The sequence below is a fragment of the Mytilus californianus genome, unplaced genomic scaffold (assembly GCF_021869535.1).
Source record: "Mytilus californianus isolate M0D057914Y unplaced genomic scaffold, xbMytCali1.0.p SCAF_5, whole genome shotgun sequence".
In the NCBI taxonomy this organism is placed as follows: domain Eukaryota; kingdom Metazoa; phylum Mollusca; class Bivalvia; order Mytilida; family Mytilidae; genus Mytilus; species Mytilus californianus.
In genome coordinates this window covers 19203997-19228780 of record NW_026262701.1, presented here as the reverse complement: position 1 = coordinate 19228780, position 24784 = coordinate 19203997, and the positions used below count along the sequence as shown (strand labels likewise).

The 24784-nt window shown below is 31.7% G+C and overlaps 1 protein-coding gene and 1 long non-coding RNA gene across 3 annotated transcripts in view; one reads left to right on the top strand and one right to left on the bottom strand.

Moving 5' to 3' along the window:
• The window catches only part of LOC127702095 (paraplegin-like), a 54120-nt gene extending 31021 nt beyond the window's left edge, over positions 1–23099 (bottom strand). For both annotated transcript variants that reach the window (XM_052206112.1, XM_052206110.1), the window contains exons 1-13: positions 22798–23099; positions 20305–20416; positions 19357–19479; positions 15182–15369; positions 12856–12936; positions 11826–11953; positions 10428–10545; positions 7430–7579; positions 6510–6654; positions 6163–6268; positions 5166–5295; positions 3493–3658; positions 462–572 (exon numbers count right to left, since the gene is read on the bottom strand). In XM_052206112.1, the coding sequence (XP_052062072.1) occupies positions 462–572; positions 3493–3658; positions 5166–5295; positions 6163–6268; positions 6510–6654; positions 7430–7579; positions 10428–10545; positions 11826–11953; positions 12856–12936; positions 15182–15369; positions 19357–19479; positions 20305–20416; positions 22798–22956 (1717 nt within the window). In that variant the 5' untranslated portion in view covers positions 22957–23099. The remainder of the gene's footprint in view (positions 1–461; positions 573–3492; positions 3659–5165; positions 5296–6162; positions 6269–6509; positions 6655–7429; positions 7580–10427; positions 10546–11825; positions 11954–12855; positions 12937–15181; positions 15370–19356; positions 19480–20304; positions 20417–22797) is intronic.
• LOC127702107 (uncharacterized) lies at positions 1109–16850 on the top strand. The gene is made up of 2 exons (XR_007982286.1): positions 1109–1257; positions 16750–16850. It is a non-coding gene; the product is annotated as an uncharacterized LOC127702107 (long non-coding RNA).
• Positions 23100–24784: the final 1685 nt, after the last annotated feature.

Here is a 24784-nt window from a genome sequence, read left to right as displayed (position 1 = left end):
TACCAGTGATGCATTGATTACGTTCGTTAAAATCTATGACATCACTACACACACGGGCATAACGAACGAGTTGGGATATATATACACCGTATGATGGAGCCAAAGGAACATCGCCGTCTTAAAAAAAGGAAAATTAACAATAGGGAATGAAAAATCGTCTCTTTTGTCGTAAATTTTCGTATACACATTCTTATGTCAACTTCTGGTAAAATACTATTTCCAGTGTACTAGAGATTTGATACATACTTTAAACCTACATTCTTGTCTTTTTTCATTATCAGGTGATCATATATGGCATGAGTGCAGATTTACAACTTTTCTGAATGAACATTGTGCCAGCAGTGTTAAATGATGCAATATTTTCTAGGAATTCAATTGCAAAAGTCTTGAATGACATAAGGTAAATGGGCAGTAGATTTGGCAGAAAACTTGCACAACTACACATGATTATGATTAATTACCTGATATAACCCTTTCTACAGCATAATCAAAATCTGATACTTCAATTGATTTCTTCTTTTCTCTGGCTGCATGTAAAGCTGCTTCATTACAGATGTTAGCAATGTCAGCTCCTGTTTATCAAAAATGATTTTTATATAGAAAATCAAGATATACAGATATGTGATATAATTTGAAGAAAAACAGGAAACATCTTAGCTAAAAGAAAATCTATAAAAAGACAACAATATTCCAAAATAAACTGCTTCGCTGATCGCAGCTGGATACGCCTGCAGAGGTCCAACCCTGAACAGTTGGGGCAAAAATGGACACAATATTCAAGCTTGATACAGGTCTGAATTTGGATTGTAATTAAATACTTGACATATTATAGATTTCTGAATAAATGTAGTCAAAGAACTTGAAATTGGTTATAGGAATTGAATTTATATTTAATTAAAGATTTCTTCTTGTTGTTCAATATACTGTGCTGTTGCTCAATACTTAGTAAATCTGTTGTCAGACTATAAACAAATAAAGTTCAATAACTTCTCAATGTTATATCAGAAATGTATAAAAAACTAAAGGCAGGTTATCTTAATAGATATATATCAGTCATCAAAGTTTAATGAAAACTGCTCTAAGCACTTTAAGGATATTATCCAATAAACTGCTTCGCTGAGTGCAGCTGGATACGCCTGCAGAGGTCCAACCCTGAACAGTTGGGGCAAAAATGGACACAATATTCAAGCTTGATACAGGTCTGAATTTGGATTGTAATAAAATATTTGACATATTATAGGTTTCTGAATAAATGTGGTCAAAGAACTTGAAATTGGATATAAATTCAATTAAAGATTTCTTGCTGTTGTGCAATACTTAGTAAATCTGTTGTCAGACTATAAACAAATAAAGTTAAATTTCTTCTCAATAATGTCATATTTGAAATTTATGAAAATCAATAGGGAGATTACATCAATAGCTATAAATAATTCATCAAAGTTTCATGAGAACTGCTGAAAGCATTTTTGAGTTATTTTCCAAAAACTGGAAAATCCCCCCTTTTATAATGAATAAAACCCCATAACTCAGAAATGTAAAATCTAAAATTTATAAAATTCTAAAGGGAGCTTACATCAACAGATATAAATAATTCACCAAAGTTTCATGAGAACTGCTAAAATCATTTTTTAGTTATTGTCCGAAAACTGGAAAATCCCCCTTTTATAATGAATAAAACCCTGTAACTCAGAAACGTAAAATCTAAAATTTATAAAAATTGAAAGGGAGCTCATGTCAATAGATATTAACAATTCACCAAAATTCCTTGCAAGTTGGTGAAAGCATTCTTGAGTTATTGTCGGAAAACTGGAAAATCCCCCCTTTTTTAATGAATAAAACCCCAAAACTCGGAAACGGTAAATCTGAAATTTATAAAAATGAAAGGGAGCTCACGTCAATAGATATAAACAATTCACAAAAGTTTCATGCATATAGGTTAAAGTTTTTTGAGTTAATGTCCGACATGTTGACGACAAACGGACGGACAATGGTATACCATAATACGTCCCGTAAACGGGCATATAAAAACTTGAAAATCACCCCTTTTTTTATGAATAAAAATCTTATAACTCGGAAATGTAAAATCTAAAATTTATAAAAATCAAAAGGGAGCTTACAACAATAAACAATTTACCAAAGTTTCATTAAAAATGCTGAAAGCATTTTTGAGTTCTTGTCTGAAAACTGGAAAATCCCCTTTTTGTAATGAATAAAACCCCATCCATTGTAAACTTATAATCTAAAATTTATAAAAATCAAAACGGAGCTCATGTTGATAGAAATAAACAATTCACTAAAGTTTCTTGCAAATTGGTGAAATTGTTTTTGAGTTATTGTCTGAAAACTGGAAAATCACCCCTTTTTTAATGAATAAAACCCCAAAACTCGGAGACGGTAAATCTGAAATTTAAAAAAAATGAAAGGGAGCTCCCGTCAATAGATATAAACAATTGACCAAAGTTTCATGCATATTGGTTAAAGTATTTTTGAGTTAATGTCCGAAAACTGGAAAATCCTCCTTTTTTAATTGAAAAAAAACCCAATACTAGGAAACTGAAAATCTAAAATTTATAAAAAATGAAAGGGAGCTCAGGTCAACAGATATAAACATTTATATAAAACATTTAAGTTTCATGCAAATTGGTTAAAGCATTTTTGAGTTATTGTCCGACATGTTGACGACGGACAGACAGACAGACAATGGTATACAATAATACGTCCCGTAAACGGGCGTATAAAAACAATTCACAGAAAACTTATGATTGAGCAATACAATCCCCTCCCCTACCAAAAAAATAAATATGGACTTAACACAAGTGCTCTGGAAGAGTCAGCATACTTTCTCCACTAGTGACATCTGACATGTTACTCCTATTAAAACTATGACCAATATCCATAAAGACTTCCATTCAACAACATCATAGTAATGTAACATTTGTTATGTTTTTTTAATTTTGGTTCATTTATATGTTTTGGAGTTTAGTGTGACGTCCATTTTCTCTGAACCAGTATACATTTTTGTTTAGGGGCCAGCTAAAATTTTGACTCTGGGTGGGGGATTTTCTTGCTGTGTTAATGACCCATTGGTGGCTTTGAGCTGTTTTCTGCTCTTTGGTCGAGTTGTTGTCTCTTTGACACATTCCCCGTTTCCATTCTCAATTTTATTTTTATCATCATTCCATATTTATTTTAGACAATTAAAAATTGTGACCAATAATGATATTGTACATCTTTTAAATTTTTTTTCTATAAATGAAAGATTTAAATAAGCCCCATACTATTCTCACTTACACTTTAACAGGGAACATGGCTTTCTATGGAAGGAACACTGACTTAAGAATGTGAATATGAAGTTTTCTTCAAGTACATTTTTTTGGTGATCTATTATAACATGTATAATAGTTATTCTAATTTCTAACATGTTCAAAAAACAATTACTGAAGTATTATGTAAGGTAAGTACACATGAATAACAGATCTCTAGTGAACTCACCAGTCATTCGAGGGGTCAATTGAGCAAGTTTGTATGCCATAGATTCTTCTGAGGACTCTGACAGTTTAAGATTATTCAAATATATATCAAACATTTCCTTCCTTTCAATTAGTGTAGGAAAATCTATTAAAATCTGTCTATCAAATCTGCCTGGTCGTAGTAAAGCCTAAATATAAAAAAAAATGTAGTCTGTCAAACAAGTTTCTATTTGACCTACAAAACAAACTATAAAAATTCATTAATTTTCAAATCCCATTCTATTTTGTTCTCTTCAACAAGCATAAATCAAAATAATAAGCATTTATGAACTATTGTTATATGATTATGTGAACAGCATAAAAGTGTATTTTTTTCTCTTTTTAGGCTTTCTTTTCAATCTCATTTTGAATTGAAATTTCAGATTCATTGACACATGCATATATAGAGTGGGTGGCGCATATTCGCCGTGGACACATTTTCGCCGTTTTTGCTATTTTTTCTGTAAATTTCGTGTGCCTTAACCCAATACTTGCCTAAAAAGATGCTAAATGCTGTTTGTAATGTTCGAACTGTTGATATTCCTCTTTACCCTATTTCCAATGTTATTCGCACATATAAAGAAATACGCTGGTGTTTTTGAACGATTTTGGCAATTATGTAAGATTTATATGGCACGCATGCGCAGTCATAAAGTAAATATCTGTTAGAAAAATCGTATAGGATTGATCTCTCAAGCTAATTCATGCAATTGCAAACAATTGTTTTCATAATATACAAGGATAATGAGGATGGTCATATCATACATTGCGCGAAAATGTGTCCCCCATGGTACAAGAACAACTTGATTTCCTCTTGAGTTTGCGTTCATTTTTAAAACATTTAACCAATGTTTTGAAGAGAATTCCTTTATCAAACATTTTTTTCATATAGTAAACTTTCTGAAACCTACATAAAAAGTTTCAAATATTCGAATGTAGGTCGGATGTAGGTGGAAATGAACGAATTTTGTGGCGAATATTCGCCACCCACTCTACTATAACTTGTCAAAACAGATTTGTCATTCCTTATGTATAACCTTCTGGAGTCCCTTATGTATAACTTTCTGGAGTAATGAATAATTAAGTTACACCAAACATTCTTTAGGGAAATAAAAATAAATTGTAAACTGTATCTAAATGTTGACATTAAAAAAAGGTAAGTCCATCAGAAATTATGAGAAAATGAAAAAAAAAATTCAGTGTTTTGCTATGGATATATCATAAAAAAGCTTCTGTCCAAATTTCATAAAAATTCCATAGAGGTTTGACAAACTAAATGATGTCTAACAAGGACCATAACTCTGCACAAAATCATCAGACCGGAACAAAATTCGAACTTGATCTGTAACTTGTCATGATAAAACAATATACCAAATATCAAATTAATATCTTCAAGCACGAAGAAAAAGGTGTGGAAAACTGATTTGCCGGACTGACGGATGGACAGACAGACAGACAGACAGACAGACAGACAGACAGAAAGACAGACGGATGGAGTGCAAACCTAAAGTCCCCTTAGACTTCGTCGGTAGGAGACTAAAAATAACTTTGACCATACTGAACCTAAATAGTGACATGGACAGAATGTAGATCGCTATGTCTTGTTTTTACTACATAAATGTTGCAAGCGTGACAAAAATAGGAGAAATAGTCTACCTTGTCTAATACATCAGATCGATTTGTGGATGCCAACATAATTATTCCCTCAACAGTTCCCATGCCATCCATTTCCACTAACAGCTGATTTAGTGTATGTTCTTCCTCAGAGTCACCTCCTTCAGATGATCTGAAAGGGGGATAATCGTGTCTGTAAATTACTCAATTCAAAATATTACCACATTCAAAATAAAAATTATTTTAGTTGATATTACAATACTTATTTGAAAATCAATTTTGGTAAACCTAATTACGATATTATTTATGACTCAAAATGATTTTGTCAAAAAACCAAAGGACCATCGTAATGGCGTTTGGAGGCTATTTGTGATTAAATAAACTGAGTTTGAATATACATGTACAAGCTGAGGTTAGTGTAATCAATTCACGGAATAATATACAAGCTGGGTATTATTTATCAAAGCAAGACATATGCATTTATGAATTAATAAAGTAATTTTCCTTTCCCCACAAAAAAAAAAATGGTTTGATGCAATGAAAAGCAATCGTAATTTTTTTATAAATTATAGTTTTTTTAAACTAATTGTATAATTTACTTCTGTTCTTAAAGGGCATACAATATTAATTGTTAATTGAAAGGGAAATAACTTACCACAAACTTAATTTTAGAGCCTAATTCAGGCTTTTGGAATTGACCTCGGGGAAAGGGCTTCAAGATTCAATTTCATTTTACATTTATCAAAAACAAAAAAGAAATTAAGAATAAATATAGAGTTGGCAGTTTACAACAGATTTTTTGTCCCAATGTTCAGCAGATTGGACAACACTTTTGTAAACAAACATATTTAAAAACCATACATATGCTTATAATTGCTTACATCCACTTCATCTGAACTTTGGTGGATAAATGTTACTATTGGCAATCGTACCACATCTCCTTACTTTTATACAGTACGTTTAATCCTAGTTAGTTCTTCCCAATGTATTTAAAAATCAAGTCTGGACAACTTAAAAGTATTAATTTGTATGTCCTTACCCTCCTCTTTTACGTCCTATAGCATCTATTTCATCTATGTATATACAACATGGCGCTGATTTCTTGGCTTCTTGAAACAAATCGCGCACTCTTGATGCACCAAGCCCTACAAATATAAATTTACTTTTTAAGAAAAGTTCTCTAAAAAAAATCAAAGCAGAATATTGTTGAATGGATTGATTGATAGAATGAAACTTAACTGTTAGTGCATCCTTTTAAGTGCAGAATGTCAGCTGTGGTCAGTTTATAACATAACCATCATTATTTCAAGAACAAACTGATTAGAAAATAAACATCTTAACATAACAGTGTGTTTCCAAACATTGACGACCACATTTTGTACTCACCTCCAATCATTTCCACAAATTCTGACCCAGCCATTGCTAAAAAAGGTACTCCTGCTTCAGAAGCCAAAGCCTTGGCTAACAATGTCTTCCCACACCCTGGTGGTCCAAGCAATAATGCTCCCTTTGGAAGTTTAGCTCCCAGTGCCTGCAAAATAAAGTAATACTCTTAGAAAATTTAAATAATATCAATCAATCTTTTTCTTATGTCTATATGAGGTTTACAAAACCATTTGGTAAAATTCCCATAAATATCTGAAAAATATTATGTTCCAACACTTTTCCCGTTGAGACCTACAGTGAACTGAAAAGGAACTAAATACCAGCTATTAATTTTTTATTACTTTAAAGACTATAGCAGTATAGTGGATAGACAGAAAAGAAAAACATGTTTGTATTAACGAGTTTGGGGTAATAACAGCAGCTCAAGAATATGGTTTCCACACCTCTGGGTTTTGGAATATTTACCCATATTGGATAAAAACCTCAAAATGTCCTTTACTTACAAGCAGTCAATTCGTGATAACAAGGCCAGACATTTGACCTCAAAATTAAACAAACCAAGCTTAAGTCAGATAAAGAATGATTGAAAAAGTATTAGTGAAAAGTTTTTCTGTAATGATATGTTAATGAACACCTGACATTCAAATTTTAGACTGAATCTGTTATTAATTTATGCTTTCACCATACCAAATTGCACATGTTTTATTACGTTTCATTAGACTATTGTCCACAGTAATTCCTTATTTATATTAGTTCCAAATGGGAAAATATTTTAGAATAAAAGCATCGTCTATGTTTCCAAAGGAATTTCTGTTAGGAGGAACAAGTATATGTTGACATACATGTATACATGAACACACATAAAAGGGAATGTCACAAAGTCTAGTCTATAATTTTGTAAAAAAGGAAAAAAGACAAACCTTGTATTTTTTGGGATCTTTTAAATAGTCTATAAACTCCATAACTTCTACTTTTGCTTCATGCAGTCCAGCCACATCTTTAAAGGTAATTTTTCTGTCTGCAGCATCTTTTGGGTCTACTCTTGTAAATTTTGCTTTTCGTACACTATCCTGCATAGAATCAAAGAACACAGATTACAGGAAACCTGTGTCATACAAATTTCATAATAAATTATAATATACTATTATGAATATTAAATACTTTATTGAAGTCTATTCTTAAATCATTTTACTATATTCATTATACAAATGTATTAATAATGCAAAAGTACTACATTATTGTATGACATTCTTTAAATGAAAAAAAAAACATTCTTTACTATGTGTCAACATGCTATCATAAATTGCTACCATATTTCTTATTATTGACAGAAAACCTGTACGAGTACATGCATACAATAAAATGCTCCGCTGGGCGCAGCTTGATACGACCGCAGAGGTCAAACCCTGAACAGTTGGGGCAAGTATGGACACAACATTCAAGCTTGATACAGCACTGAATTTGGATTGTAATTAAATATTTGACACAGCATAGGTTTCTGACACAGAATGAATGTGGTCTAAGAACTTAAAATTTTTTAATTTACCTATTCAAACCATATCATTATTATTTACTTTTATATATAAATCAGAAATAACCAATTTAAAATGAAAAATTTTAAAGAAAAAAAAGGGAAAAAAAATCCCCCACAAAATTTTTGAACCCCCTTATGATTCATTACCCCCAAACTCAATCCCAGCCTTCCCTTTGTGGTATGGTCCCTTGCAGTACAATTTCAGAGAGATCCATACACTTGAACACAAGTTATTGCCTGGAAACTAGAAAAATGCTTGTTTTTTGGCCCCTTTTTGGTCCCAAATTCCTAAACATTTAGGGCAATTACCCCCAAACTCAAACCCAGCTTTCCCTTTGTGATGTGGAACCTTGTAGTACAATTTCATAAAGATCAATACACTTACACACAAGTTATTGTCCTGCAACTAGAAAAATGCTTGTTTTTTTGCCCCTTTTTTGCCCCTAATTCCTAAAATTTTGAGGCAATTACCCCCAAAATCAATCCCAGCCTTTCCTTTGTGGTATGGTACCTTGCAGTACAATTTCAGAGTGATCCATACATTTGAACACAAGTTGTTGTCTGGAAACTAGAAAAATGCTTATTTTTGGCCCCTTTTTGGCCCCTTTTTCCTAAACGTTTTGGGCAATTACCCCCAAACTCAATTCCAGCTTTACCTTTGTGATATGGAACCTTGTAGTACAATTTCATAAAGATCCATACACTAACACACAAGTTATTGTCATGAAACTAGAAAAATGCTTGTTTTTTGCCCCTTTTTTGGCCCCTAATTCCTAAAATTTGGAGGCAATTACCCCCAAAATCAATCCAAGCATTCCCTTTGTGATACGGGACCTTGTGGTACAATGTCAGAGAGATCCATACACTAACACACAAGTTATGTCTGAAAGTTACAAAAATGCTTATTTCAGGCCCCTTTTTGGCCCCTAATTCCTTAACTGTTGGTACCATAACCCCTAAAATCAATCCCAACCTTCCTTTTGTGGTATTGAACCTTATGGTAAAATTTCATAGAGATCCATTCACTTAAACTAAACTTAAAGTGCAAAAACCAATGTGTCTTTGGACGACGACGACAACGCCGGACGACGACGACGCCAACGTCATACCAATATACGACCACAAAAATTTTTTTGCAGTCGTATAAAAACAGGTTTAATACAAGACAATGCACTATTGCATAAGGTAAGGCTTTTTCAGACAGCTTATGTGTCTTTACACTTATAGCTATTAAAGGTGTACTGACTGATATTTCAGTCTGGGAAATATGGTTTATTTATGAATTGAAAGTGAGCTTTGATTGAACGAGCTTTTTTCATTAACGATGAGTACTCTTTGATCAGTATTTAGTGTCTAATGTCATTTTTATTGCTTAAAGAATTTTGAAGACTCAATCCATTACCTTCTGGTATTTATTCTATTTGAATGTTGTGCTGTTACACTACTAATCCAGATTATTGGGAGGGTTGAGCACTAGCAAACATGTGTAACACTGCCACATTCTCTAAGTGCCTGTCCCTAGCCAGAAGCCTGTGGTACTCGAATTGTAGTTGGCTGTAGTCTACGATTACTATTTTTCATTTAATGTTAAAAGCTTTTTTCACACAGTGTTATACTCTATTCAATTGTTTCACATTTTGTTATTTTGGGGCCTTTTATAGCTTAATATACAGTAAGGGTTTTGCTCATTGTTAAAGGTTGTACAATTTCCTATTTTTATCCTTGTCCTTTGGACTTTGTTAGATAGTTATCTTATTAGGAATCATATCATATCTCTTTGTTTCCATACTAATGACAGGTCATGACAGAGTTAGCATTCTTCATAGACAGTCATAACATAGCCAAACTAATGAAGAACTATAAACAAGGAATTATTGGAATCTGGAATAATTTTGAATTTTGGAAAATTGATAAGAAATGTATAATGAAAACTAGATTAATTTAGGAGGGTTAGCCATGCATGCATGGCTAAGGGGGGTTAGTTCATACTGAAATATCAGTGAACGTAAAATTAACCTAACCAAGCATGCATGGCTAACCCTATTTAGTTGAGTTAGTTTTCATCATACATTTCTTATCAATTTTCCAGAATTCAAAATTATTTCAGATTCAAAAAATTCCTTGTTTATAAGGGTTGTTCCAAAATTTATGGTAGTGGGGGAGATGGGAGGCACTCAAATGAATTATTTGTGGATGGTTGCATTTTCCTAAGAATTTTGTAAGAATTACAAATAAAATGAAATTTTTATATTATTAGTGGTTTGGGTAAAAAGAAGTGCCTTCCATGCCTCCCATGCACTTAATTTTGGAACAGCCCTATCTTGTTGAACATTTGTAGTTTATGAATTGTAAAGCTGTGTTCTAAATTGACTTTCTCTACTTACAAACATAGATTTAGAGGAATTTGAGGAAGCTGTTTTAGAAGTTCCAGCTAATATACTGAAGGCAAGGATTGCAACAACTGCTAAAATTAATAGGTTCATCATATTCTGTTCAAGAGCACTGAAAATAAAACAAATACCACATAGAGTTACCATACAGATATACTTTTTATTCAGACTTCTTAACTTTGTGATTCATGGCAGATTTCAGCCATTTGAGGTGTAGATCTGACACACGAAATCCTCATTATACATCAGTCAAGGGTGTAACTTGAATAAGTTATTAGAGAAAAATAACATACATGTGTTATTACGGATACTTTCTCTTAATCTGTAGTAACATATGTCTGTTATCATTTAAATGTATCATAAAAAATTTTATTTTCAGTGGGCACTTGGGAATTCTTGAAACTTGCGCAGTAACTTAATACATAACCTTAAAAACTAATTTTCCAATTCAATTAATACATTTTTGATCAACCATGGTAAATCAATGAGACAAGGCTTTTAAGTGATAACTTAGCTGTAATAACAAGGCTTAGTTATTACAGGCATTTAACTTATTACATGAGACACTTGGGAATGACTAGGAAGCTTGCGCATAACCTCATTACATGCTCTTATCATTATTTATTACAATAAATTAAAATACATTGTGATATATGTAGGAGAAAAGGCTTTGAAGAGATGTAGAGAAGCTGTAATAACACCCTTTAGTTAATACAGGCATATTTTGTCTGTAATAACTTGGGTGTGTTATGCATGATTGGCAAACTATGGGCTGTTATATCTTTCCAAAGTTTAATATACATAAAGACAATTATAATATCAATAGAACTAGTACACAATTTAACAAAATAAAGGATGTATAATGCCCCTTTGAAACATATAACAAACATATGTTATCACAGATTTTTGATTTTTTAGCCCTCAATAACAAATATATGTTATTTTTCTCTAATAACTTATTTAAGTTAGACCCTTGACTGTACATGAACTGTATACTTTAAAACTTATTTTATGAAATTTAAAATGGCATTTTAGCACATTATATCAGAAAGTTTTAATCAATTTTTCTGTCCAAAATTTCTATTTTGAGTCGATGACAGCCATGATGGAAGACTGTACTTTTCAGATGACAGTGAACGTATCATTCAATCAAAGTTTGGTAGCAATTGTTCCTTCAAAAGATTTTTCTAATTTTTTTCATTAAATTTCTTGTAAAATTCTGTATTTTTGGTACAGAGATGACAATTTTTAAATTAGTTAGGGTCTTTCAATTATAGTTCTTGAAGATGAGGTATGCATGGAAATTCCTTTTAAGTTTTTTATGGGACAAAAAGCAGTTAAAAAGCAATGTACATATAACATTCTTGAGGTGTTATTCGATTCTGTACTCACTTAATTTTTTCATAATGAATGGAAACTCCATTTTCTGGAGCAATACCCAACTTCTTCTCTGCTTCCCTGATCTTCTCTTCAAACTTATAATTTGAATCTGGTAAAGTCAACACATATCTTTGAAAAGCCTGAAAAAAATGTAATATTCATCAAGCATATCTATTACTATACACTAAGGCTTGAGACAACACAAGTGTTGATTATTGAAACAAATAATTTTAAAGCAATCCCATTCAAACTTAAAATATAAAATATGTCATACACATTAAACCTTACTTACATTTCATGATTTATATTGACTCTCTTTTTCAGTCTTACATAATTATTATTTGTCTGATATACATGTATATGTATCATAATTCTTTTCTCATAGTTTAAGATGGTGAGCCTTTCTACATTTGACTTTTTCCACCAATCAGTTGGTTTAATTAGTACATTTGACTTTTTCCACCAATCAGTTGGTTTAGTACATTTGACTTTTTCCACCAATCAGTTGGTTTAGTACATTTGACTTTTTCCACCAATCAGTTGGTTTAGTAAAGAACATGGCACAATAATGGCCTCATTTGGACTATTTATTCATTAAAATTTTAATTTTTCATAAAAAATATATATATCTATGAAAATTAATGGTATTTCAAAGTTAAGGAAGTACATTAAATATTTTAAGATCTATCTTGTAACAATAAATGCAGTCATGATGTCATTAAAAACCACATAAAAAAAGACATGGATTTAGACCATTTTCAGAGTTTTTGGACCAGCAAATAATTTGGGTATCAATAAAACATTTGACAACTGTAATTACTTGAATAAACAACCTTTCTCATATCATATATACAATTTGTGTTTAACATGCAATCTATATTCATGATATTACCAACAACGTGCAGAAGTTTGTGTCAAAATATGTACAACAACACCCCTATCTTTATAAAAATCTACACTTCTGCATTTTACAAAAGTATATTTTTCTTACAATTGAAATTCTAATGTATAAAAAACTTTTGATTGTTTATTTATCACATACCGGTTCTCCTTTAAACATAGCACCATGATGAGGATAAACATGAACATATTTACCATTAGGTAACACCTGGATTCTGTCTACCTGAAAAAATATACAAATTATACATCACATTGAATAGTATAGAAATGATGCCTAAATGTCTATAAAACAGCATGTGCTAATAAATTACTTGTTATCTGCTTACCCTTCTGGAGCACCTCAGATCACTCCCATTTTTTGGTGGAATTCGTGTTGCTCAGTCTTTAGTTTTCTATGTTGTGTTTTGTGTACTATTGTTTGTCTTTTTCTTTTTTAGCCATGGGTTGTCAGTTTATTTTTTACTTATGAGTTTGAATGTCCCTTTGGTATCTTTTGCCTCTCTTGTAAGATAGAAATAAAATTCTGAGGGATAGGGTTAATAAATCTTATGCAAAAGACACAAAATGTCTTCTACATGTTGACAATTCAAGTCTTGAAACTCTGACTTAATACTGAACTGTCAACAGAACATGCTACATTTCATAATTTTTTTTAAATACTTTTTTCTTGACATACTTTGTAAGCATGACAGGTACTTACATAAACAGTGGCCATTTTAGTAGACAGATAAGGATCATGTGATCTTATTAGTCCAATATAAACATAAAAGACTATCATAGGATCAGTTCACAAACAATTTAGCAGGAATATTGGATATAAGTTTGAAATTTATATTTTTAGTCATAATTTATTACCAGTCCTATAAGTTCATTTTACTCTAAGATAAAGGATACACCATGTAGCCCAAGTAATGGTATAAGCTCACACTGCCTTTAAGACCACCTGTGTTAAACAATTAACCTATAGCTTTTCTATCTTTACACATATGGATAAAATAAATGTTGTGTCTACATGTGGACACAGATGATGTCCCTGCTTGCATATCATATATAGTTATAAAGGGACATAACTGAAGAACGGTAAAAGTGACACTACACAAATTTGAACTTGATCTGAGTTTTGTGGTAATAAGCATTGTGTGTAAGTCTCATAACATTTGGTTGAGGCTAACTTAATAAGACAACAGAAACTAAAAATTTAGCAATTTTTCTATTTGTTAACACACATAACTCTAGAACAGTTGTGTATATGTTTTATAGCATTTGGTTGAGACAAACTAAAGTTAGAGAACAGAAACAAAAAAATCAGCAATTTTTATGTTTATAAAGGGACATAACTCAAGAATGGTAAAAATCTGTATTATGTAGTAATGAGCATTGTGTATAAGTTTCATAACATTTGGTTGAGGCAAACTAAAGTTAGAGAACGGAAACAACAAAATTGTACTTGATCTTAGTTTTGTGGTAATGAATATTGTGTATAGGTTTCATAATGTTTGGTTGGGGCAAACTTAAGTTACAGAATGGAAACTAAAAATTTTGCAATATTTCGATTTATAAAGGGGCATAACTCAATAATGGTTAAAGTGACACTACCCAAATTCAACCTGATCTGTGTTTTATCAGTGGATGGCAAAATTAAACATTGCATTGTATAAAGCATTGATTGTAGTTGATTCAACTATAATCATGGACAAAGGAAGATAACTCCAAATTTAAAAATTACTTGAATAATGACATTGATATTTTTAGAAATTACATTTAGTTTTAAGACAAACTCAAGTTAGAGAATGGAAACGAAAAATTCAGCAATTTTTTTCATTTGTAAAGGGGCATAACCCTAGAACGGCAATCAAACAGCTTGTAAGCACTGAATGGTAAAGATTGCTTTAATTTATCAGTAGGAAGTAAAATTGAATATTGCATTGTATAAAGCATTGGTTGTAGTTGATTCAACTACCATTATGCACAAAGAAAGATAACTTCAATTTTCAAAGAAGACTTTGAAATATTTTTAGGAATGAAGGATAAAAATTGCTTTAATTTATCAGTGGAAGGCAAAATTAAACATTGCATTGTATAAAGCATTGATTGTAGCTGATTCAACTATAATCATGTACAAAGGAAGATAACTCCAATTTTAAAAATTACTTGATATTTAGAAAAAAAATGAAAAATTTAGCAATTTTTCCATTTGTAAAGGGCATAATTCTAGAGCAGTAAAAGTGACTGCACCAAAATTCAAACTTGATCTGTATTTAGTGGTAATAAGCATTGTGTATGAGTTTCATAACATTTGGTTGAGGCAAACTAAAGTTAGAGAACGGAAACCAACTTTGGGACGTATGTACGTACGTACGGACGTACAGACGGACAAGGGTAAAACTTAATGCCCCCTCCCCTATGGCGGGGGCATAACAAAATAGTATATTCTAAAATGATACTTGTATAGGAAGAAGTGAGCTTACCTCTCCTTTTAATAAAAGATCATGATAGAATTCTTGCCAAGTGATATATATCTTGCTGTAAGGACTGGCAGTCTCTGCAGGATCTGGTGGCATAGTCATACTCATCATTATAAATAAAATTAAAGAAATGGCAGAAACTCGAATTAACATTCTCCACATATGTTCCATTGCCTCCTTCCTGTCATCTTCTACAAATATAATGCCACACATGTTATTACTGTGATTATGTTTGCTATGCCACACATGTTATTACTGTGATTATATTTGCTATGCCACACATGTTATTACTGTGATTATATTTGCTTTGCCACACGTTATTACAGTGTTCATATTTGCCAATTCTTTCACTATGTCCATATCTGTAGTAAAGTTAAAGATTTCAATGAAGGTAATCTCTCTATTATCGGTAAATTATTAAGTCAGAGATTTCATTATTAGAAATTACTTAAAACCGTAACTAAATTATCTCATAGATACAAAGGTTTGGTTTGGTGGTTTAGCTGTAGCTGTAGAAAACTTATTACTAATGGGATATCACATCCTAATTTTATGGTGATGTTGTTTACCGAGCCCGGAAATTTAAATATGATCCAGGTAAGCTTATCTATCTTTTGAATAAACTTTTTAACTGTTATCAGCTTAACACTGTAAAAGGATATTTGAATATTGTTTTTATCAGTACTAATATATATATATATTGATTTTGGTATCCACAAATTAAAAAATATTAGAATATCTATTGCTTTACAGTTATTAACATGTTACAGATCTACAGTCTGTTAATACTTATGTTTCCAAATTGCAATGTTTTTCTCTGACTGTTTATGACGTCTTTACACTAAATCCATTTAATGTTGGATGTGTACTGATTGATATTTAAGTCTTAGTTACATAATTTTTCTTAAAGTTGTTACTGGCTTTGAACTATCTATCAGTAACTGTGAGTACTGTCAGATCAGTACTTTATGACGTAGGTGTTTTTGTTAATTGTTTTCGTGCTTTGTATCAATGTGATAAGTCAAAGACCTTTTTATGGTTTTGTTATTATGTTGTGCTGTTACACCACTGCCCCAGGTTAAAGGGACTTGCAGTCATGTTTAACCCTGCCACATTCTCTTAGTGCCTGTCCCAAGTCGGGAGCCTGTAATTCAGTGGTTGTCATTTGTTTTGCTGTATATCATATTTGTTTTTTGTTTGTTTTGTTGTACATAATCAGCTGGCAGTTGGTAATATTAAATAACAATTAATGCTATTCTATGGCCCATTCAGTTATTCATGAAAACAGATGTTTGTTTGACCTCCAATAAACCTTCTTACTCTATAACGATATCTTTGCAAACCCGACAAAGGGAATAAACAAACCAGTATATCTTTATAAAACTGAGGAACAATGGACATGATAGAATAAACTGTTTCGCTGAGCACAGCTGGATACGACCGCAGAGGTCCAACCCGGAACAGTTGGTGCAAAAATGGACACAATATTCAAGCTTGATACAGGTCCGAATTTGGATTGTAATTAAATATTTGACACATTATAGGTTTCTGACACAGAATATTAAATGTAGTCAAAGAACTTGAAATTGGTTATATGACTTGAATTTATATTCAATTGAAGATTGTTGTGCAATACACTGTGCTGTTGCGCAATATTTAGTAAATCTGTTTTCAGACTATATAGAAAGAATTAGCAAAATAAATTGTAACCCCGAATTTTTCTTTGGAAAATTGACAATTTCTTAAATCTTGAGGGGAAAAAAAATGCCCCCCCCCCCCCCCCCAAAAAAAATGTTTTCTTACCCCCACCACTTTCCAAAATCAAAGAGCTGATTGCTCTGAGGTGGAAGAAGATACATAAAAGGTAACTTGAATTACCATAAGAGCAGCCCCACCAAACCAGTCTGCTTTGTCCCATTATTGCTTTTGACGTATTTTTTCTTCAAAAAATAGTTAGACTCATAACTCAACCAAAACTCACTATACTTAACATAAAAATCTGCAAATACTGTTGATTCAAATTAATTTTTCTCTTACTAGATTCCATACATTTGTCTCGGAAAGGTCAACTTGATGCAATGCAAATTCGCCAAGCAATTATAACATTATTTGATTTGGTTTCGCTTAAAAGTTTTCTGTCAAAGGTAGATAGTTGACCTTTATAGCTTGCTGTTCGGTGTGAGCCAAGGCTCTGTGTTGAAGACCGTACTTTGACCTACAATGGTTTACTTTTATAAATTTTGACTTGGATGGAGAGTTGTCTCATTGGCACTCATACCACATCTTATTATATCTACTTAAAAAAAAACTGGCTACCAAGATTTTAGTGAAGTTTGCTTAAACTAGGGTTTTCATTATAAACAGATATTGAAAATTCTAAATATATCCAATGCAGATATGTGTCAGGCCAAGAATTGGGTTTTTGGCACTTATCAGCATTTCAAACTGGTTCCGTACTCGAGCCTCGATAATGGGTGTACCTAAATGACGAATAACGGTAAAGAGCTGGACTTTTTAGTTGTTAAGATCCCGTTTTTGGTCACTTATAAAACTTTGAATCGTAAGGGAATAAAAACAATCATTGGGGACATTTCGACAATGACCAACGGTGCATTGTTTGATGTGTAACACACCAGCAGATTCACGTGTGCGCTTGACTCTTTATTATCGCCATAACATACTTAAATATTCTAACTTTCGTATTAAAAAACACATGTTGTCTAAAACTGGAATATGACTTGATTGCATTAAAGATCTAAACGTAGACAGAACAACCCTATCTGTGTATTTTTTCAAACATCATTGATTTGAAGTCGTCCTCTCCATGAAGATACTTGACTTTAACACAAGATGGATTGTTTGAATATATGCAATTCTGTTTATCAATATTTTGAAACTTTCGTACGCACAAATTGTCAATTAAATTTCCCATTTGTTCACATGCACAGATATGTAACCAAAATTTAGATTAACCCGAATAATCCAATTGTTTTATTCCGATAATTCCAATCATTAATCTACTAAAAACAATTATTACAACAAACAGAGAATTATTATCATGACCTATATTAATGCTCCAAGACAAGCCATCAACTTTTAATCATTTTTTTTTTCATGTGTTTTCAGGAATTTCGAGAATTTATACCATATAAATATCTGAATAAGTTTATTAAAATTGAATACCCTTAATATTAATATTTTTTAATAAATGAAAGGACGTATAAAACGTCATTGATAAAAGTAAGTAGAAGGAACTTAGGGCGAACGTACTCTATGGGCGGAAGAACTTAGGACGAACAGACCAAGGGCAAACACTTAAAAAGGGCGAACCGACCCGATACCAAATTCATGCATGCCTACTACAATAATCTACATTAAAAACATCCGGTTACAAGTAAACAAATAACGTTCATGTAAGATGAGATGAAATCTAATAATTTACATAAATAAAAGGGTATATATTTTTACATTAAAACATGAGAAACTATAACACTTACGATAGTGATTGTTTTTCAAGCCTAACTTATAAATTAAATGATGCAGATGCTTAATCATGTGTAAAAATCGGTGTCACGAAATGGTACGGAAGTGGTAATGAAATTGTAATACATAGAAAGGGATACGGCATACAACCTGGTAACAGTTCAATGATTTTACAGCCGGCAGTAAAGGCTTTCAGAAGACTTGAAGTCTTCTTCCACCAAAAATAACATTTGAAGAAATTTTCGTTTTGTAAAATGTGGTACAATTTAAGAGACATCCATACCCTTGAAATATGCTTGTTTTAGAGCCTTTTTGGTCCCTAATTACTGAACGGTTTGGGCAGTTACCCCCAAAATCAATCCCAACTTTCTACTAGTAATATTGAAACTTGTGGTATAATTTCAGAGCAATCAAAATACTTATACACAAGTTATTGTCCTGAAACTAGAAATTGCTTGTTTTGGGCCCCTTTTTGACCCCTTATTCCTAAACGATTTGGACCATCACCCCCAAAAACACTCCCAACCTTCCTTTTGTAGTATTGAACCTTTTAATTTAATTTCATAGAGATCCATACACTTAAACTAAAGTTATTGTCCAGAAACAAAATGTCTTCAGACGATGATGATGACGACGTGATAGCAATATACGACCCCAAAATATTTTTGCGGTCGTTTAAAAATTACAAAACATACCCTTTTCTTTATCATCATCTTCATCATTATGTTTTTCTTTATCTGAATCATTCTCTTGTTTATTTTTATCTGGATCAGTCTTGTCTAAACGAGCTCCTGTTGTACTGAAACATCGCACTTGGCCTGAAAGTAAAAGGTTCTTTTAAGAAATTTGAATAAACAGATTTTTATCTTTTTTTGAACTAGAGATATATAACCTCAAATTTTTAAAAGATTCCTAGGCGGAAAATTTTGGACATCTTTACCATATTTCTAGATCTAATCAAATTGAAATGATAAGAAGTTCCGGGAGAGGATCTCAAACTCCACAACCTTTCACAAGATTCTCCTGTTATGTGGCAGAGAATCCTGTCAATATATGTTTGGCTCTTGTAGGTGGTGTACATGTAGTCCATGTTTTGCTATGTGAAACCCCTTAAAACATTTGATCAGAAAACAGAAATACAATTAAAGTGCTTGTGAGCACTGAAGGGTAAACATAAAAAAGATTGCTTTCATTTTGCAATTTTGTTAATTTTTAAATAAAACATTGAATTTTATTTTGATACACAAATTAGAAAACTGAGTTGGAGTTATCTTCCTTTGTTCATGATTGTACATTAGTAGTTGAACAGATTCATAAACCATGCATTACTTATGTAATTTGTAATATAAAAATGTTTCCTTGACCAGTATTGTAATTAAAATTCACATCATATTATAACTTAAATATTAAAGTATTACATATATAGCATAAAGTATTTTACATTTTCTAAAAGTTTCATCGAAATCCAGTAACTTCTGGACAAGAAATGAGGACAAGCAAGGATATGGAGTAATGGAAACAATAAATATTTTGTTCCTCTTGCTTCACCGAACATGCCAAAAACAAGCTGAGTTAAAAACTGGTTAATCTGAAGAGGTCTATAGGGATCCTATACAGCTATAGTTATCATTGAATGATCATACCTGCTACTTCTTTTGCTAAGTTTGCTTCTCTGTGAAAACCACATTTTGTCAACAAAGAAGAGAGAAATCTGAAATCTTTGCTCAATTGATGAAAAGTTCTTTTTTGATTTGTCTACAAGTAAAGAAAGACAGAATATTCAAAATCTGATATATAAATTTCCATAGATATCTGATAACAAAATAAGTCATTTGTGTAAGTGATGTTTTGTCAGTCAGGGATAAAACTTATACAAGTCAATTTTATTTAATTGAAGATGTATACGTAAGTTACTGTAATATTAACTTGTTGAAGTAAATTGTTACCATTTTTATTTAATTTTCAAAGTTTGAATAAGCTCCCCTTAATTTTCTCCAAAAATTTACTTATACAAGTAAATTTTTTTACAACCCCTTAAATTCTCATGTCTTGGGAGGTAAAAACATGCCTTAACAATATTTTCCTGGTTTCCTAACTATTTTTCCAATAGACAGTCAGGGGTACTACTTAAACAAGTGATTTCAGAATCACTTCTTCAAGTGATTTTGGCTGTGATATATTAAAAATTTTCACAAATATAGACATAGACTTTTTAAAAATCACTGAAACAAGTAATTTGAGAAGTTAAAATGTAATCACTTCAACAAGTGTTTATAACATTTTCTTGATATTTTTCCCACCAGCTTGCCTTTTTTATTGGTATAAAGACAAGAATTCAATTGAAAAAACAACTATGTACATGCAGAAATTGTCTTTTGCTTGATTAGCCTGTCAGTTTTTACAGTTTATCTAAAATATGCAAAAACTGGAATAGCCTTGAAGTAGATCATTATAACTCTAAAGAAAACCAATCAGGTTACCTAATATTGTTGACTTTTGTCTGATAGTAAGAGTAGTTAATGAATATTTGATTATAGAAAAATTCCCAAGGGTACTTTTACATGTTTTAAAAGCTTTAGCGCACTAACTTACTGTCCAAGCACACTGGTGAAATTGATATACAAAAGAAAGGGATAATTAGTTCTATGTAGGAAAATTACAGAAAAGTTTGTCAAAATATGGAAAATCAATGAAATTAGCATTTGAAGATCAAAGGAAACACCAAAATCACTTAAATAGGTGATAATGAAATCACTTGTTTAAGTAGTACCCCTGACTGATATATAGAGTTCAACCTATTATCTCAAAAACTAAACAAAGTAGTCCATTGTGCACAGACGTTAAGTACATGCAACTGCGCAAGGCCTCCAAACATTGCTCCCTGGCGGCTTGTAATTATATATAAATGAGCAGTATTTTGAAGACAACAGACAAATAAGATTTTCATTGTCCATCATGTCCATGAAATTATATTTTTATGAATAATGGACAACTATTACTGACAGACAATTAAACACTCCAGTAGAGCAATGCAGTCAAGAAAAATTCAAGAAAAGAAGAAAACAACACTTTTTTTACTTATATAAGTAGAAAAAATCTGAATGTCTAATTGATATAACTCTACCACCAAAATAATTTACCTGTACTAGTAAATAAACAACACTTGTGTAAGTATTACCCCTGACTGTTTGTTCTGTTTTGATAGATGCAATGTGTCTTGTTTCTAAACTCACCAGCTAAAGTTGTATATGTTTTTGAGGTCTTAGAATTACAATCTTTAGATACAAATGTACAAAAACAGTTGTCTGGTTTTTTTTTTAATTTACCATTGTGAATGAGTCATGATTTACATGTGCATAATGCTTGCTTAGCAGGAGATGTTTACCCTGTCAACACATCCAGTATTGCCAGATCCGAGTAGTATGCACCTTGCCATGTGCATGGGTCAAACTAACAACCTCAGTGTTGACAGGCTAGTGATCACGGAAATTTTTTTAACTACTTGACTCAATCCTGGCCCCTCTTGCAGTAGGAGGGACACTTGTCATGCTTGCGTACTGGAGGGATACATATGTCCATATGAATAATCTAAGCAAACATCTGTTCATTATTGAATCTCTTTCAAATACATGAAATAAAACATTGAAGATTATACAGTGTAATATTTTTCTTCAAGTTCAATGGGTATAAAATTTAATTGTGTAACATCATTAGGGTGTGACGTCATGCATATATCAAATGGCATTGTAATTGGGTATGTGATATCACGCTGCTAAATTTTTTGGCACACAAAATGTAACCACATTAAATAGACCTTATCGTTATTTGGGAATCTGCAACATTTACCATGTTCACCTGAGAATTTGCGACACTTGAACATTTGACGTCATACAACAGTCACTTTTCCTTTGTGGCGTCAAACATTTTCTAATGTGACCTCAAAATTTTACGGGAACCTTTGTGATGTCCAACGATGATGGACAAATAGTGATAAAGTGTATTGGCGGCAGCAAGAGGGTTAAACCACTCGCCCACCTAGACCATAGATCATGTAGATCTGACAGCTATTTGGAGTAGACTGTTGGATATTTGAACATAAGGTACCACTGACAACAAGTTTGTGATTAACTGATTACCTGAAACTTCTTGAATGAAAATCTCGAATTATGTTGTTTCAATACAGAGTACTGTCTTAGTAAGCAATTGATCGCAGTTCTGTTATTGTGTAACTTGTTCAAGCTATTGCAAATGCTGAAATGACGTCGTCCTGAGCGATAAAACTGCCACAGCGACATGACACACAATTTGACGAATAAACAACAAAAATTCTGAAGGAAATCAAGGCTTCTGCTGTGGAAATTGGCAGAAGTCCTCTACGTGATTTCGCTACTTCTGTGATTACGAAACTTTTGCTTCCATTTTAAGGTCTATCCTAATACCCAGCTCTCCTGGTTAAGTCGGCCTAAAACATAGTCGGCCTTTCACAAACTCGGACTATCATAAACTCGTACTATAACAAACTTCGACCTACCACTATTTATACAAAGAAATAAAGTGAACAAACTCGGCCTAATTTGTAGATTGTGTTGTTTACTTTTTTTTTTTTTTATTTTACATACTTTAAATACGAATTTATGAGATCAAGGACTAACATCGTCCTTGATATGAGATGATGATAAATATTTAAAAAAAGAAAAAAAAGAAATGTATTAAAATAAACTTCAGATAAAATATGTGTATGTATCAAATACAGATTAATTGAAAAATAATTTTGAATTTAGTACTTACAAATGAATGAATATATTTTTGTTTGTTCACTTTATTAATTTATATAAATAGTGGTAGGCCGAGTTTGTTATATTTTTATTGCAGAAGAATGAGGATAATTAACTTCTATTTTAAATGTTGTTGTGTATTTCTCGTTTGTATTTTTATCTTGATACTTAATGTTTTCTATTGGTAAATGGTGTTTTAAAGACTGGCGTGTATGTATGTTTGTTACGTGTTTAATCTTAAGAGCATACGATACAGTTTCGATCCCACGATGATTTTTTACGAAAATGTGCATACAAGCTATTTTTCACCTAAGCAATTCAAATATGTAATAAAAAATATACCTTCATTTGCTACTTTAAGAGATAAAAGGGGCCGAAATTTTAGACATACATTTTACTAAAAAAAAATTTTTTTTGACATATCTATCCTTTGGATAGACACACCTAACTTTTTATTTCAATAGATAAACACAAACGGATTTTTGTAAAAACATTATGAAAATCTTCTTTACATAAATATGCTCTTAATTTTAGGAAAAACACGGCATTTTTTTGTGGAATATTTATCAAATTAAAAGAAATTCACTGTTGACTTTTTCATTAAAATTGGTGCAAATAATCTTCATACATAATCAAACCTAACGCCATTTAAAAAAAAGAGGGGTCCATGTACTCGTTTTCAAGTTAAATCAGTTTCAATCATAAAAAACAGTCGAAAAATGCATCTTTTCCCGATATGTCACAGTTTGACGTCGCGAAAATAACATTTTACGTTAGCAACGTCATTACCACCCCTGCAACTGTATGATCGTATGCCCTTTAAAAGTGTTCATTATTGGTATACAAACAAAGAAAAATTAGATTGGCAGTGAATGGCTTGTCAACTTATACCTTACATTTAACTGATGCTTTCAACAGAAAATAATTGTAATTGTAAAAGTAATTGACAGTTTAATTGAAAAATAAGTTTGAATTTAATACTTTTAAATGAATGAATATATTTTTATTGCAGAAGAATGAGGATAATTAACTTCAGTTTGAAATGTTGTTGTGTATTTCTCGTTTGTACTTTTATCTTGATACTTGATGTTTTTTTCTCTTCGAAAAAACGTAGGTGCAAGCCATTAGGGTTCAGTTTTTGGTTAGAAATACATAGGTATTCATTACTTCGGATTTTCCACAATAAATTTCATATAAAACTACGTTTTTTTTCAAAAAAAAATTGTGGGTTCAGTTCTGGTTTGGTTTTAGAAGCAAACTGATTGTCACAGGTATAGGCGTATTTGTTTATTTGGTAGCTTTTTTGTTGTGGAGCCTTTTTATTTTCTGATGATATAGACACAAGTAT